The sequence below is a fragment of the Rhinopithecus bieti genome, unplaced genomic scaffold, assembly GCF_001698545.2.
Source record: "Rhinopithecus bieti isolate Rb0 unplaced genomic scaffold, ASM169854v2 scaffold_7684, whole genome shotgun sequence".
Lineage (NCBI taxonomy): Eukaryota > Metazoa > Chordata > Mammalia > Primates > Cercopithecidae > Rhinopithecus > Rhinopithecus bieti.
This window is the reverse complement of record NW_016806071.1, coordinates 3,767,012-3,783,615: the sequence shown is the minus strand read 5'-3', so window position 1 is coordinate 3,783,615 and position 16,604 is coordinate 3,767,012. Positions and strand designations below refer to the sequence as shown.

At 45.2% G+C, this 16,604-nt stretch overlaps 1 protein-coding gene across 1 annotated transcript in view; it reads right to left on the bottom strand.

The window, feature by feature from the left end:
* Positions 1–1,927: 1,927 nt before the first annotated feature.
* The window catches only part of ORC1 (origin recognition complex subunit 1), a 32,808-nt gene continuing 18,131 nt past the window's right edge, over positions 1,928–16,604 (bottom strand). Inside the window, exons 9-17 of the mRNA XM_017874600.1 lie at positions 16,184–16,281; positions 15,481–15,582; positions 14,875–15,046; positions 14,154–14,261; positions 13,738–13,887; positions 11,966–12,085; positions 4,542–4,711; positions 3,923–4,010; positions 1,928–2,485 (exon numbers count right to left, since the gene is read on the bottom strand). Of these exons, the coding sequence (XP_017730089.1) occupies positions 2,291–2,485; positions 3,923–4,010; positions 4,542–4,711; positions 11,966–12,085; positions 13,738–13,887; positions 14,154–14,261; positions 14,875–15,046; positions 15,481–15,582; positions 16,184–16,281 (1,203 nt within the window). The 3' untranslated portion in view covers positions 1,928–2,290. The remainder of the gene's footprint in view (positions 2,486–3,922; positions 4,011–4,541; positions 4,712–11,965; positions 12,086–13,737; positions 13,888–14,153; positions 14,262–14,874; positions 15,047–15,480; positions 15,583–16,183; positions 16,282–16,604) is intronic.

Sequence of the window (16,604 nt, the reverse complement as noted above, 5' to 3'; positions counted from 1 at the left end):
TTTTTTCTGAGACAGTCTTGCTCTGTTGCCCAGGCTAGAGTGCAGTGGCATGATCTTGGCTCACTGCAACCTCTGCCTCCTGGGTTCAAGCAATTCTCCTGCCTCAGCACCCCCTAGCAGCTGAGATTACAGGTGCACGCCACCACCTGTGGCTAATTTTTGCATTTTTAGTAGAGATGGGGTTTTGCCATGTTGGCCAGGCTGGTCTCGAATTCCTGACCTCAGGTGATCCACCCACCTTGGCCTCCTAAAGTGCTGGGATTACAGGTATGAACCACTGCACCTGGCCCATTTTTTCTTTTTCATTGCAGAAGCTTACAAAATATTGATATTGATCCTCAATCCATTATATGTAATTATTTTAAATGTATATGTGAATATAGAAATACATATTTTTGCTAAATGATTTGAGAATGAGTTGCAGATATAACACATCACTTATATTTCATTATGAATCTCCTAAGAACAGCATTCTCCGACATAATCACAAATTTAACACTTACAAAATACTGTTGTCTAATACATAGTTAATAATAATGTTTATAATTGTTTATATTTCCTAAATCCAGGACCCAGTCAAGGTTTATATAGTGCATTTAGCTTTCATGTCTCTATTCTCCTTTGGTGTAGAATAGTTCCTCCATGTTTTATGTTTTTTTTATTGTGATATTAGTATTTTCAATGAGTTGAACAGCTGCTTTGCAGCGTATTTCTCCCTCAATTTAAATTTGTCTGATAATTTTCTCATCAATAAATTTAGGACAAGCATTTCTGACAGGACTAGCACACGGGTGAGGCTGTTTTTTTTCAGTACCTCATATTAGGTTTTATTTATTTTTTTCAGACAGAGTCTTGCTCTGTCGCCCAGGCTGGAGTGCAATGGTGCCATCTCAGCTCACTGCAACCTCTGCCTCCTGGGTGGGTTCAAGCAATTCTCCTGACTCCCAAGTAGCTGGGACTACAGGTGACACCACCATACCCAGCTACTTTTTGCATTTTTAGTAGAAATGATAGTTCACCATATTGATCAGGCTGGTCTCGAACTCCTGACCTCAGGTGATCCGCCCACCTTGGCCTCCCAAAGTGTTGGGATTACCAGCATGAACCACCCACGCCCAGCCTCAGTACTTCATGAGGTTTTAGATGTCCATTGTCCTGTTGTTGGTTTCCATATAAATATTAGAATTCACTACAAAGTCATACAAGAAACCTTGCCAAGATTTTGACTGGAATTGATTTCTATCTAGAGATTACTTGCATCTCTTTTTTAGATTAATTCCTAGGAGATGGACATGGTGGCACACACCTGGAATCTCAGCTGCTTAGGAGGCGGAGGCAGGAGGATTACTTGAACCCAGGAGGTTAAGGCTGGAGTGAGCTGTGGTCCATTACTGCATTCCAGCCTTGGTGACAGAGGGAAACAAACAAACAAATATTTAAATCAATTTATTTCTCAGTACCTTATATTTTCTGTGACATAGAAATCTTTTGTATTTAAAGATTTGTTTTGTTTTTATGGTAAATAGTACCTTTGTAAAAATTACACTTTCTAGCCATTTGTGGCTAGAGATTACTTATTTATATTATTTCCAGCAGTTCCTTTTTTATAAACTAAATTTTGTTCATATTATTCGAAACTTAGATAATGACACACAATGAAAAGCCCCCTCTAACCCCTAACCCTGGCCATCTGATGCTTTCCAGAGGTCATCGGTATAACCCGTTTCTTGCATACTCTCCCAGAACTATTTTATACAGATACAAGTAAATCGTGTACTTATATTTTATATATGTTACCATTAAATAAATGGCAGGCCTAGAAACAGAAATAAAAGTCACATGGAAGGGCTATTGTAGGAAGGACAGTTTGGTTGCATAATCAGATGTTTGTAATGATTATAATGTAATAACTTCACAAACACTCAGGAAAAAGTAAATTATTTAATGGAAAATTCCAAAATACATGAGAGTCATTTCCATTCAATATACTTTGTTACAACAATTCCATGTGCTTAGAAAAAGGAAATTAGATTCTTTGTAGACTAGCTGGGCAACATCGTGAAGCCCTGTCTCTACAAAAAATACAAAAAATTAGCTGGGCGTGGTGGCATGTGCCTGTAGTTTCAGCCACCTTGAGAGGCTGAGGTAGGGGGTTCACCTAAGCCTGGGAAGTCAAGGCTGCAGTGAGCCATGATTGTGCCACTGCACTCCAGCCTGGGCGACAGAGCAAGATCCTGTCTCAAAAAACAAAACCCAGCAAGACCACAGTCTTTTAACTTGTGAAACCCCTTTACTCTTCTTTCAGTGCATATAGCACGTCGTCCTGGCTGACGTTGAGCCGCACCCGAAGGAGCAGATCGTTCCTACTGGGCTCCACAAGCAGGAGGCGACAGGAGCCCAGGTGAGAACACACGGCCATGGTCTCTGACACGGTGGGGTACGACAGCCCCTCCATTCTGCACAGTGCCACATGTTGACTATAAATCTAGACACAAATAGCAAGGCAAAGGTTAAGAGGAAATACAATCCTGGGGCTTTTTCTGTTCCTTTCTGTCTTCATTTGGGAAAATCAGACACATGGCCCCCAGGACATCAAACACTCCAGAAGGCATCAGTTGGTGCCCCAGTGGTACACGAAGTGCAGAGGCAGAATGGAATGCTAGCCTTGGAATCAGAAAACAGCAGGCCTGAATCCTGGTGCTACCATTTACCTAAATATGTAAACCTGGGCAAGGTACTGCACTCTTTTGAGCTTCAATTTTATCTATAAAATACACTGTACATCCCTTGTGAGATAATGGATATAAAATGACTAGTAACTCTCACTGGTGATACAGATAGTCTTGTCTCCAGGGGCTGAGTTCCACAATTGAGATTGTCAAAATTCAAGTCAAATTTTGCTACAAGGCCACTTTCCTTATCAGGTACAGTGAGCAAATGCCAAGGCATGACCCTCATAAAAGCACAAAGGCCCAGAGAGAAAACTGAATAAAGAAATAAAGGGAGGCAGGAGGATAGCTGGAAACACAGATTCCTATCCTAACGTTCTCCACTGGGTCAACTAAGTCTGGAGCATTTCTGGTCACTTTCCATTCTTAATATCTATGAGTCCATCCCCATCCCAGTCCCAAGACTGGGAGCTTGTCAGGAACAGGGATGTTAACCAAATCAGCTTGGGGTTCAAGGATCCATCACAGTTAATTGCACACTGCAGATGTTCAGGAAATGTTTACAAACTAAAATGAAAGTGACTCTCTGCAGAAGAGCTATCTCAGACTGTAGGAGGAGAATGGTAATGGGCAAAACATGACCAGTAGCTAAAATTTTAAACAAGAATTTACAACCAACCCAATAAATAAGTATCTGAAAGGAAAATGTTTTCCTGACTTTAGTTAAATAAAGATGTCTAAAACATACATACACAGACATACACACTCTCAGGTACACACTCATAAACTTCTTTAATAATTCATCTTCCAAGGCAGCCAATTACCTAGAGATACCAGTCTTAAGTAAACTAACAAAGCACAAGCCCTACTGATTCCTCTCACTTGATCTCATTGAACTATGCCCATGTAGGGATTGGATTGATCTGTGATTTGCTCTCAAATATGGCCTCATTCTGAAAGCCTTGACTCCACTACAACATAAGCTGTAATTGGGGAGTAACTTTGTCGTACTCATCTCATTCTTTGAACAGTGTCTGGCACACAGGCCTTCAATCTAACATGCAGAACCAGTCGCTAAAGGTCTCTGGCTCATGCAGCTCTACAAAATGTCACATTAAAGTAGGTGCCGGTCTGATATTCTTTCACATGGTCTAGGTGGCACAAAATAGAGACTGTCACACATTCATGGAAATTTCCATGTATTTTAAAAGTGCAAGTCCAAAATCTAGAAGGATTTGAAAAGAGGAGATCACCTGCTGGAATGTGGCTTCCTCCAGTCCTGATCGACGGAACTCTGCAAGGATGGCTCTCAGGAAGCTCTGTTCCAGAACAGAGGAATTTCTTAAAGGAAACGAGCAGATGTGAGTTTTGTTAGTGGCTGTAACCCCAGCCCAGAGGAAAGTCAAAGAAAGCTTTTCTGTGTCTTTAGAAAAGAGAAAACCTGGGAAATAATTTCTCCTATATTACATGGTAAGGTTCCCTCTGACCCCCAAACTCTCAAACTGATACAGAAAATGTCACTGCGGAAGTAAGGAAACATAGCAACTACATCTGGAAATATACTGATCACTCAGAAATACTTGTGCCCTCATTTCATGAGGTGGGCGCATCATTCAGTGTGAGAGAAGCAGCTGCTTCTTTTTTTTTTTGTTCCTATCATAGCACTTTTACGCCCTGAACACCTATAATATAGCTCAATAAGTGTCAAATATTCTATTATCCTAGGGTTATATTTCTGTCTCCATGACTAGATAATGTCCCTATGAAAAAGAACCATGTTATTAGTAAGTGCAGGTTGAATGAGTAAAAGCTTAGAAAGGGAAACATGTTTCTACAGCCTTCCAGGAAGGCTCAGGAAGTGGAGCATCTTACCTGATGGCCGTGATGTATGATGACGAAAACATCTCATCCACAGCTTCCATTGAGTGGGCTATGGTGACCAGGCCAGGGGAGTCAGGCTTCTGCTGGGAGAACTCACAGATCTCTGTGGCACGCCTGCAGATGTCCAGACACCGTCGTGCATCTCCAGAGAGTGCTGCTACCTACAAGAGGGAATATTTTATTCCTGAGGCCACCTTAGCCCAGAAGAACCAACAGATTCTGTATTTAACTAAAAAGAAAAGGTAGTGCTGGCAATGGACGTAAGCATAAAGTTAAGTACTTAGCCCTGGCAGGGAACCTTGAGGAAGAATAGAAATGAATTCTTATATTGTGCATGGGACTCTAATCCTCTAGTCCAAACCTCTGTCTTGGTTTTACAGTTAACTCCACAGTGGACAATGCAGAAATTTCTCAGTTTTACTATTCAGGAAATGAAGTCTAAAATCAGAAACCCTTGGTTCAAGATCACTATTGAAGCATTTGCAGAGTTCTCACTCCTTGCATAGAGAGAGATGTGTGCCCCCAGAAGCAGCCAGCCAAAGCCAAGAGGCTGAGGTGCAGCCTATCTGGAGATAAAGCCATAGCCAGGCTCCCCTTCAGCGCGTGGTGAATTTGGGGTCGGATTGGTCAATGGCTAGGAGGCCCAGAATCAAGAATGGAGGAAAGGGCTGGGCGCAGTGACTCACACCTGTAATCCCAGCACTTTGGGAGGCCAAGGCGGGCGGATCACCTGAGGTCAGGAGTTTGAGACCAGCCTGGCCAACATGGCGAAACGCCATCTCTACTAAAAACACAAAAATTAGCCAGGGCCGAGGGTGTGGTGAGTCACACCTGTAATCCCAGCACTTTGGGAGGCCCAGGCAGGTGGATCACTTGAGGTCAGGGGTTTAAGACCAGCCTGACAAACATGGTGAAACCCTATCTCTACTAAAAATACAAAAATTAGCCGGGCGTGGTGGTACGAGCCTGTAATCCCAGCTACTGGGGAGGCTGAGGCAGGAGAATCGCTTGAACCTGGGAGGTGGAGGTTGCAGTGAGCCAAGATCACACCACTGCACTGCAGCCTGGGTGACAAAGCTAGAGTCCGTCTCAAAAAAAAAAGAAAAAATCACTTTTCAAGTAACCCAAAACACAAACATGACTATTGGCTTATATTTTTCCCTTCCTCTAATCCCCCACATTGAACTGGTAAAGGTGTCCTGTAGGCCTTCCTGCTTCGTCAGTTCTCCTCCCCTCCCATCACCACCTGTACAGCCTGGTGAAGAGGCACCTTCTGTGGTGAATCACGGATGCAAGAAGTACTGCAGGGGCCTTAGGACAAAGTGAAAGGGGAAGTCTGGGGGGTAAGGAAACACCTAAACCAGTCTGACCCCGAGGGTGTCAGTGACACTTGGTGACCCTATGCCTCCCTTTGGGCTGCTGCTGGGACAAGGGAGACACAAGAAAAAGCTAAGGCCCAGTCAACATGGAACCTAACAGGACATCCCACATGCACCTGAAACTTGACCTCCACTTCAGCCTCAGTACAGGGTGAGTGAGACCCATCACATAGAAGGGATGGCAGGGAAAACGGCCTACTTTACCGTTGTGCTAGGTGGATGTGGGCACACACAAAAAACTTGGGTTTTATTTATTTATTTATTTATTTATTTGAGACAGAGTTTCACTCTTGTTGCCAAGGCTGGAGCGCAATGGTGCGATCTCAGCTCACTGCAACCTCCACTTTCTGGGTTCAAGTGATTTTCCTGCCTCAGCCTCCCAAGTAGACTTTCTGGGTTCAAGTGATTCTCCTGCCTCAGCCTCCCGAGTAGCTGGGATTACAGGTGCATGCCACCACACCCGGCTAATTTTTTGTATTTTTAGTAGAGATAGGGTTTCACCATGTTGGCCAGGCTGGTCTTGAACTCCTGACCTCAGGTGATCTACCCGCCTCAGCCTCCCAAAGTGCTGGGATTACAGGTGTGACCCACTGCGCTGAGCTGAGTTTTTGTTTTTTTGTTTGTTTGTTTGAGAGAGGGTCTTCCTTTGTCACTCAGGCTAGAGTGCAGTGGCATGATCATGGCTCACTGCTGCCTCAACCTCCTGGGCTCAAGCAATCCTCCCACCTCAGCTTCCCAAGTAGCTGGGACTACAGATACATGCCATCACATTGGGCTAATTTTTAATTTTTTTGTAGAGACAGGGTTTTAATATGTCGCCCAGGCTGGTCTCAAACTCCCCCACTCAAGTGATCCCCTCACCTTGGCCTCCCAAAGTGCTGGGATTATAGGCATGAGCCACCCCACCCGGACACTCCCCTTTGTTTTTACAACCATAAGCCCTCACTTGGATTTGGAGCCCAAATTTATGTTGTCTTTCCTACAATTCTCAAGTGGAGAATTTTATTTTAAAAATGGTAACAATTGGTAGTGCCCCTAGATAATAGAAACGAACAAACAAAAAAAATTCTAAATGAATTCAACTTCAACCCAGGCCCCAATTAACTACCAAATAAAGAAGCACACTGAATCCCAAGCATATAGTAAAAATAAAATAAAAATCAAGACACAAAAATAAGAAAACCAAGCCACATATGCATGGGAACCAGGAGAATCAATGGTTATCAGAATCAGACCCCTAAAGACTTCAGATATCATAATTATAAGATATAGAATAGGCCGGGCGCGGTGGCTCAAGCCTGTAATCCCAGCACTTTGGGAGGCTGAGACGGGCGGATCATGAGGTCAGGAGATCGAGACCATCCTGGCTAACCCGGTGAAACCCCGTCTCTACTAAAAAATACAAAAAAAAAAAAACTAGCCGGGCGAGGTGGCAGGCGCCTGTAGTCCCAGCTACTGGGGAGGCTGAGGCAGGAGAATGGCGTAAACCCGAGATGCGGAGCTTGCAGTGAGCCAAGATCCGGCCACTGCACTCCAGCCTGGGCGACAGAGCGAGACTCCATCTCAAAAAAAAAAAAAAAAAAAAAAAAAAAAAAAAAAAAAATTTACTTTATTTTTTGTAAAAAAAAAAGAGGGGGCTTTGAAACTATGGGCAAGAGATTTGAGGAAGAGCAGCATCCAAATCTGATGGCTTCTGAATCTTTGTTAAAAAAAAACCGGGCCGAGGCTGGGGCCAGGCACAGTGGCTCGCACCTATAATGCCAGCACTTTGGGATCTGANGAGGCTGAGGCAGGAGAATGGCGTAAACCCGAGATGCGGAGCTTGCAGTGAGCCAAGATCCGGCCACTGCACTCCAGCCTGGGCGACAGAGCGAGACTCCATCTCAAAAAAAAAAAAAAAAAAAAGATACAGAATATAAAACATTCACTTCATTATGTGTAAAGAAATAAGAGAGGGCTTTGAAACTATGGGCAAGAGATTTGAGGAAGAGCAGCATCCAAATCTGATGGCTTCTGAATCTTTGTTAAAAAAAAACCGGGCCGAGGCTGAGGCCAGGCACAGTGGCTCGCACCTATAATGCCAGCACTTTGGGATCTGAAGCGGGCGGATCACGAGGTCAGGAGATAGAGACCATTCTGGCTAACATGGTGAAACCCCATCTCTACTAAAAATACAAAAAATTACCTGGGCGTGGTGGCGCATGCCTGTAGTTCCAGCTACTTGGGAGACTGAGGCAGGAGAATTGCTTGAACCCAGAGGCGGAGGTTGCAGTGAGCCGAGATCGCATCACTGCACTCCAGCCTGGGCAACAGAGCAAGACTCTGTCTCAAACAAACAAGCAAACACACACAACTCTGGCCAGGCGCAGTGGCTCACACCTATAATCCTTTAACTTTGGGAGGCCAAGGCAGGCAGATCACTTGAGGTCAGGAGTTCAAGACCAGCCTGGCCAGTATGGTGAAACCCCACCTCTACTAAAAATACAAAAATTAGCCAGGTGTGGTGGTCTCTGCCTGTAGTCCCAGCTACTCAGGAGGCTGAGGCAGGAGAATTGCTTGAACCTGGGAGGTGGAGGTTGCAGTGAGCAAAGATTGAGCTGCTGCACTCCAGCCTGGGCAACAGAGCAAGACTCTGTCTCAAAAAACAATGACAACAACAACAACCCACCCCAAAACTCTAAAAGGAAGGGAAGCAACAGAAGATTTAAAAATATAATTCTGCAAGTTAGTGCCAGGCACGGTGGCTCACACCTGTAATCCCAGCACTTGGGAGGCCAAGGAGGGTGGATCACAAGGTGAGGAGATTGAGACCATCCTAGCTAATATAGTGAAATCCCATCTCTATTAAAAATACAAAAAATTAGCTGGCATGTTGGTGGGCACCTGTAGTCCCAGCTACTCAGGAGGCTGAGGCAGGACCCAGGCATGAACCCGGGAGGTGGAGGTTGTAGTGGGCCGAGATTGTGCCACTGCACTCTAGCCTGGGTGACAGAGTCAGACTCCGTATCAATATAATAATAATAATAATAATAATAATAATAATAATAATTCTGCAAGTTAGAAAGACGTGGAAGAGTAGCGGTTAGTGTAGTGGACTGTAGAAAGCGAAATCCTAAACCTATATTGAGGAATCCAAGAAATCTAACTTACATAAAAAATCTTTAAAATGCTCAGGATTTAATGGTGCTGGAACTAGAGGTAAAGGGGGGTTGTTGAGCTAAAGTAGGGAATTTTTTTTTTGAGACGGAGTCTCGCTCTGTCTCCCAGGCTGGAGTGCAGTGGCGCAATCTCGGCTCACTGCAACCTCGGCCTCCCAGGTTCAAGCAATTCTCCTGCCTCAGCCTCCCTCGTAGCTGGGACTACAGGCTCAAGCCGCCACGCCTGGCTAATTTTTTGTATTTTTAGTAGAGATAGAGTTTCACGGTGTTAGCCAGGATGGTCTTGATCTCCTAACCTCATGATCTGCCTGCCTTGGCCTCCCAAAGTGCTGGGATTACAGACGTGAGCTGGCCAAAAGTAGGGAATATTAAGTTGTGGTTGAAAGTTAAAAAAAAAAGTTGAGGATGTTAAGAAACTAAATGTAAGATGCTTTAGATCAGGAAACAACAAAATGTGGCTCACCATCTTTTTATAAATAAAGTTTTATTGGCTATAATCCCAGCACTTTGGGAGGCCGAGGAGGGCGGATCACCTGAGGTCAGGAGTTCAAGACCAGCCTGGGCAATAAACATGGGAAAACCCTGTCTCTACTAAAAATACAAAATTAGCCGGGCGTGATGGTGCATGACTATAATCCCAGCTACTTGGGAGGCTGAGGCAGCAGAATCGCCTGAACCCAGGAGGCAGAGGTTGCAGTGAGCTCTGTCTCAAAAGAAAAGAAAAAGAAAAAGTTTGCTGACCTTTGTCCTAGATTCTTCCTCTATTTCACACTGTTGGGTGAACATAACGGCCACTGAGGGAGGCTCTGTTAGAAAAGCTGGGGCCATGGCAATTTGTACTTTTCCCATCAAACTCTTTGCCCTAAAGTTTACTCCTCTTCTACCAAGGTAGGAAATCAGAGATTTGCCAGGCGCAGTGGCTCACGCCTGTAATCCCAGCACTTTGGGAGGCTGAGGTGGGCGGATCAGGAGGTCAAGAGATTGAGACCAGCCTGGCCAACATGTGAAACTCCATCTCTACTAAAAATACAAAAATTAGCTGGGCGTGGTGGCGTGTGCCTGTAGTCCCAGCTACTCGGGGGCTGCGGCAGGAGAATCGCTTGAACCCAGGAGGCGGAGGGTGTGGTGAGCCGAGATCGCACCACTGCACTCCAGCCTGGTGACAGAGCGAGACTCTGTCTCAAAAAAAAAAAAAAAAAAAAAAAAGGAAATTTATTCTCAGGCAAAGTTTAAAGTCTCTGGTCCTAGGAATGCTAGGCATTATTGTAGAAGAGGTGTCCCTTACCAAAAACAGATGATTACTATATGTATGCCAAACTGGAAGACCTCTTCTGTACCTGGCACCAGCCCCTCATTCCCAGAACACTGCCCTCCCTCCAGACAGGACAGGGGAAGCATACTGAGAAATCTGACAATCCCCATGGGAAAGGAGAAAAGACAGTGATACAGGCCCACTCAGATCATCCCACAGCAAAGCTTATAGTGAATAAGCCCCACTTACATGTTCAGAGCCAGCTGTTTAATCTCCACCCTTACACCTGAGAGGACAACCAAGACAACTTCGGAAAGTCTCTAACAATGCAAGACAGAGACCAAAAGCAACCGACAGAAGCATCTTGGAGGAAAAGGGGAGAGGACAATCTCAATAAATAGGATAGCACTGGCCAGGTGCAGTGCCTTGCTCCTGTAATCCCAGCACTTTGGGAGGCCAAGGTGGGTGGATCACCTGAGGTCAGGAGTTCAAGACCAGTCTGGTCAACATGGCGAAACCCCATCTCTACTAAAAGTACAAAAATTAGCCAGGTGTGGTGGTGCACACCTGTAATCCCAGCTACTCGGGAGGCTGAGGAAGGAGAATCGCTTGAACCCTGAAGGTGGAGGTTGCAGTGAGCTGAGATCATGCCACTGAACTCTAGCCTGGGCAACAGAGGGAGACTGTTTCAAAAAAAAAAAAAAAGTTTGGCATAAAAAAGGATCATTCGGAGAAAAGAAAAAGACTCTTAGACTATGCATAACAGCAAAAGTGAAAAACTTTACCCATAAAATGCCTAGATGATAACTTTGAGGATCTCCCTCCTGGAAAGCAAAGCCTGGAGACAGGCACACAGTTGGCTCACCTCTGACCCCAGTCCCTAATATAGTAGCCAGTTTTGAGCAGGAGTCACAGTCATGTGCTGCTGCTACAGCCACTCAGGGTGAACAGTGTGTCGGCAAGAGGAAACTAGAAATAAGTTTATAATTCTTTTATGTGCTGAAATACTTGTGGATATACGGGTTTTCTTTCTTTCAACCTGAGGCAGACTTTTAACCTACTTTGTTCCTCAGCAGCCAGGGAGACTAGTCTATGGTGAACTCTCAGGGAGCATTCTCCTATTAGACTTGGAGGGGAGGAGCATCTAATAACTCACATCTAGCCTGGAGAGTGTGCCTTGCTGGGCATGTTATAGACATGGTCTTGTTACATTTTCATAATGACCCTATGAGGTAAGTACTCCCATTCTTCTTCAGAGAAGAAAACTGAGGCTCAGGAAATTTTCAAGTAACTTTGCTATAACCTTCTGCATGCCTACTAAGCGTTAGAGCCAGAACTCGGACCAGGTTTGTCTACCTGACCATATTGTCCCTTTCATCATGCAAAACTGCTTGCTCCCTGAATCAATTCATATTAGCTTGCATATAAACCCACAATACTTATGGCCCTCTAATCAATCATAAAATAACAAGGCTAAGGAATTTCTTGGAATCTTGTCTCTCTTTTTTTATATGTTTATAGGACTTTCTAAATTTCTCTCCAACCTCAGAGCATCCAGCACAGGGCCTCATACCGAGCTGGTACTCAGCAAAGATGTGCTGACTGATTTATGGGTGCAGGACTTACCTTCCTGGCTACCAGCTGGATGGCATCATCCTCAAAGGCCTTTAGCTGCTTGAGCCGGGAACTTAGGATCTGCTGTAGCTGGCTGTATGTGTAGGGCTGGAAGGACATCCTGGTAAGACCCTGGGGAACCAAAACGACAGAGGAATAAGTTTGCTTATTGCCCATTGATTATCCAGGTGGAAAGTCACCCTTGGGCCCCCAAACCCGATTCCCAGGTCCCATATAACAAATTATACATTTCATACCTAGACTACCACTGCCTTTACTGACAATGACCAGTGGTGTCCTGCAGGGCAGTAGTTCTCGAACTATTTTTTCATTTCATTTAAGGACCTTTGATTCTTTTTTTCTTCTTTTTTCTTTTGAGCCTGTTGCCCAGGCTGGAGTGCCGTGGCGTGATCTCGGCTCACTGCAAGCTCCACGTCCTGGGTTCATGCCATTCTCCTGTCTCAGCCTCCCAAGTAGCTGGGACTACAGGCACCCACCACCACACCCAGATATATATTTTGTATTTTTAGTAGAGACAGCGTTTCACTGTGTTAGCCAGGATGGTCTCGATCTCCTGACCTCGTGATCCACCTGCCTCGGCCTCCCAGAGTGCTGGGATTACAGGTGTGAGCGACTATGCCCGGCCCAAACTGGGATTACAGGCATGAGCCACCGCACCCAGTCTAAGGACCTTTGATTCTATCAGAATCATTTGGAAGTAGATAAAAGTTGAGGTGCTTTAATTGAAGTGGGTGAGATAATCTTCAGATCTATGCTATACATTGTCACTGCACTTGGCTTCACTTACCAGGCTCTTCATGATTTCTTGTTGTGCTTCCTGCTGAACTGCAGGGCCCGTGAGGGCAGACATTGCATCTGCCTGATTTATTGCACTATTCCAAGTACCTAACACTGCCTGGCAGGTTATAAGTGCTAAAACTTTTTTTTTTGAGACAGAGTTTTGCTCTTGTTGCCCAGGTTGGAGTACAGTGGCGTGATCTCGGCTCGCTGCAACCTCCGCCTCCTGGGTTCAAGCGATTCTCCTGCTGCAGCCTCCCAAGTAGCTGGGACTACAGACATGTGCCACCACACCTGGCTAATTTTTGTATGTTTAGTAGAGATAGGGTTTCTCCATGTTGGTCAGGCTGGTCTCGAACTCCTGACCTCAGGTGATCTGCCAGCCTTGGCCTCCCAAAGTGCTGGGATTATAGGCGTGAGCCACTGCGCCTAGCCTAAAACATTTTTTAAAATAATTAAACCTCCATGGCTTGGTGCAGTTTAAAAGTCCACGGGTAGCAGAACACCAAGATATGATGTTTGCAGAAAATCATGCAATGGTGATATATTCTAACATAGAAACTATAAGCATTGCAGAAATCACATTTCTTAATGTACCATTTCAGTATTCGTTTTTGCAGAACTTTTTTTGGGGGGGACGGAGTCTGGCTCTGTCGCCAGGCTGGAGTGCAGTGGCATGATCTCAACTCACTGCAACCTCTGCCTCTGGAGTTCAAGCAATTCTCCTGCCTCAGCTTCCTGATTAAGTGGGACTACAGGCATGCACCACCACACCTGGCTAATTTTTGTATTTTTAGTAGAGATGGGGTTTTGCCGTGTTGGCCAGGCTGGTCTTGAACTCCTGACCTCAAGTGGTCCCCCCACCTTGGCCTCCCAAAGTGCTGAGTTTACAGACGTGAGCCACCACACCTGGACCATTTTTGCAGAACTTCTTGGCCAAGCTTACAGATCTGCAATAACAGCATGGGAACTGCCCTAGAACCTACCAGTCGGCTGGACACCCGGTTCAGCATGATTCGCTCTGGCAGGTCCATTGTGTTGGCAATTGTCAGGACCACAAGCCGGGCCTCCTTATGAGTGGGCCAGTCAAAGAGATTGTACATTATGTCTTGTTTATGAGTCCACAGAAGGTCGAGCTGCCAGGGAAAAGGAGAGAGATGCAGAGTCAATCACAGAGACTGAGCTGGGGCTTCAGAATGAAGACCTCTAACCACTGCTTTAGCTGTATGTTTCCCAGATCATAGCACCAAAGCAGTCCATTGACACATGCCTTTCAGCACCAGAAAATGGCTCATAAGAATAGAGAAAGGAGCCAGGACTTTCCTCCCTTCCACCCAGCACTTGCTCCTGAAACGTAAGGGACAGTCCCATTTCTTCTCCTGTCCTCCCATGGGCACCTCACCTCATCCACAAGCAGGACGGTGGTTTCCTGAGGAGACCCTCGGGTGCAGAATCGCTTTGCCAGCAGTTCTGCCGCGTGGTTAGCTGTTGCTTTTTGGCCTGTTAGCTTCTGCATTAGGAGAAACACAGTTGTGAGGGACTGTAAGGATCTTACTCCTCTGGGATTAAAGTTAAATCTGTAAATGGAGGGAGGCATTTAGCCTGAGGACTTCAGTATCCTATGTTCTGCCTCCCAATCTAGTCTTAACCTTAACTTGGAAGGACAAGAGAAGGCGCCAAAAGAGAAGATAAAGAAAGTGTGTGAGTTTGAAATGCAAATGAGCCACAGGCTGGGCCAGAAGCCCCCTTAAAATCACTATTACATAATTCTCTAACTGGATGCTACCTGCTCCAAAATAACAGCCAATGGACGAAACAGCAAGACTCAACCTCTGGCCTGCCATGGACCCCTTTTCCATGTTGCTACACTGCTACTTGTGAGCTCACAGTTTTCACCATGTGGAAAAGCACTGGCTTCCTGGCTAGTAGTCATTATCCAGCTCCTAGACTTTGAATTCCCCTAGGGTAAGAATTCTGCCTTCCCTGCCCTTGCTACCTCTACAGAAAGGACAATGCCTGGTATATCATGAACATGCAATACACACAAAATTAAGTAACTCTTTCCTTTTTCATGTGCCACAAAGAAACAGTATTTTCCAAAAAGCCTAAACAGCTCTGCTTACCTGCAAGATTTGCACATAGACTTGGTGGGGCTCCGTCAGCTTCATGCCATTGACCTCAATGTATTGAAAGGGAGGCACATCATTGGCTTGGGCTGCCTGCTGCAGGCAGCGCATCACCTCATGCACAGTAGCAGTCTTCCCTGTCCCAGGGACACCAGAGATGTACATGCACCTAGAGCAAGAGGGGAAAACCCGTGGGGTAGGTCTCAGCCAGCCACTACATGCTATAATCAGTTAGGAGTATGGGAATGTATACTGAGGGAAGGACCAAGACCCTTGAAATGTGGAGGTGGGGGCAGTAGAGACCATCCTTGGAAGCTGGTCAGAATAGGACCTGCTTATATAGAATCATTCATTCCACAAGTAATGCTATATGCAAACTGCCTACTCAAAGAAGGCCAGTTTCATTCTTTCTGAAAGGCAACATTTCTGTTTCTATAGGATTACTTTGGCAACAAATGTCTCAGAAGCTTTAGGCTTCAGCAACGATTTGGTGTAGTCTGCTGATACTGGAGAAAGCCTGTACCGCTAAACAGTAACACCCAAGGCACTCTACTAGCAGGGGCCTTATTCCCCAAACTACCCTGCCTACCTCACATGACTCACCCTCCAGTATGGTCAAGGAGTTTGCTTTCCACAAAGTTGTAGATGTCTTGGAATTCCTGTTCCCGACAGGGAAGAGACTCAGGTATAGCAGAAACGTGTAGCCTACCATTGGTGGTAAATAGGAGAAAAGGAAGACTTTAGGAACATTCCCCAACCATCTACTCATTAATCAATGGAAAATGATTACGGTTTCTTGTCTATGTTTCTACGTGAAAACTCAAATTTCAAATGGCAGAGAATCCCTTCATTTTCAAATCCCTCCATTTAGCCTCATAATCCCTGGCCTCCATTTCTCCAACCAAATCACATGGGTGGACCTCATCCCATAGGAGATTCAGATTTTGCTTGATTTCTGACAGGATCCAGACTTATATGAAAGTCTCCATATGGTTCTAAAGGGCATCATAACAACGAGGCACTGTCCTGACTAATCATCTTCCATCCCTGTGGAAATGATGGCAGTAGACGGGAAGGTCAGTCCTCCCAGGGCCTGTCCACATTGGCTGACCCAGATGCTGCTTGAGAGGTTTCTTTTTCCTAAATACACACACTCACTTTACCTAGATAGGTAAAAGTGTAGACACATAGTGTATCTACCTTTATTTGGTAGACCAGTGACTGCTAATCACTCCCATTTCATGTGAATGAAAGCAGAGGCCGCATGGTTCCTGCCTCTCTGAAAGGGAATCAAGAGCTGCAGTACCTCAGTCGGGCTTCCTCCAGCACACTGGCTGGCTCCTGGGCAGCCAGGCTTCGACTACGGATCTGAGGAGTGGCACAACGTGGTGTTTTAGGCTTGAGCTGTATTCAAAACAGAGAACATATTTCACAAAGAAAAAGCAAAACACCATCTAGGACACACCAGCTCATGTGATTTGTGCTGATCTGATAAAGGAAGAGAGGTGGTGAATTCCTCTTAGTTCCTTCCTGGATAAAGGACCACGACTCTACCTCTCTCACCTCACATTGTATAAACTTTGTTCATCGTCCCAACGTGGTTTCTTTTTTCTAATGTATATATAGCATCAGGATTTAGAACATTGTCAGTCTGAGGAAAGAATTAAGTTTGGATGAAATACTATTTAAAAGTAAAATATTATCTTGAAAGACGAGAAATGCTTAAG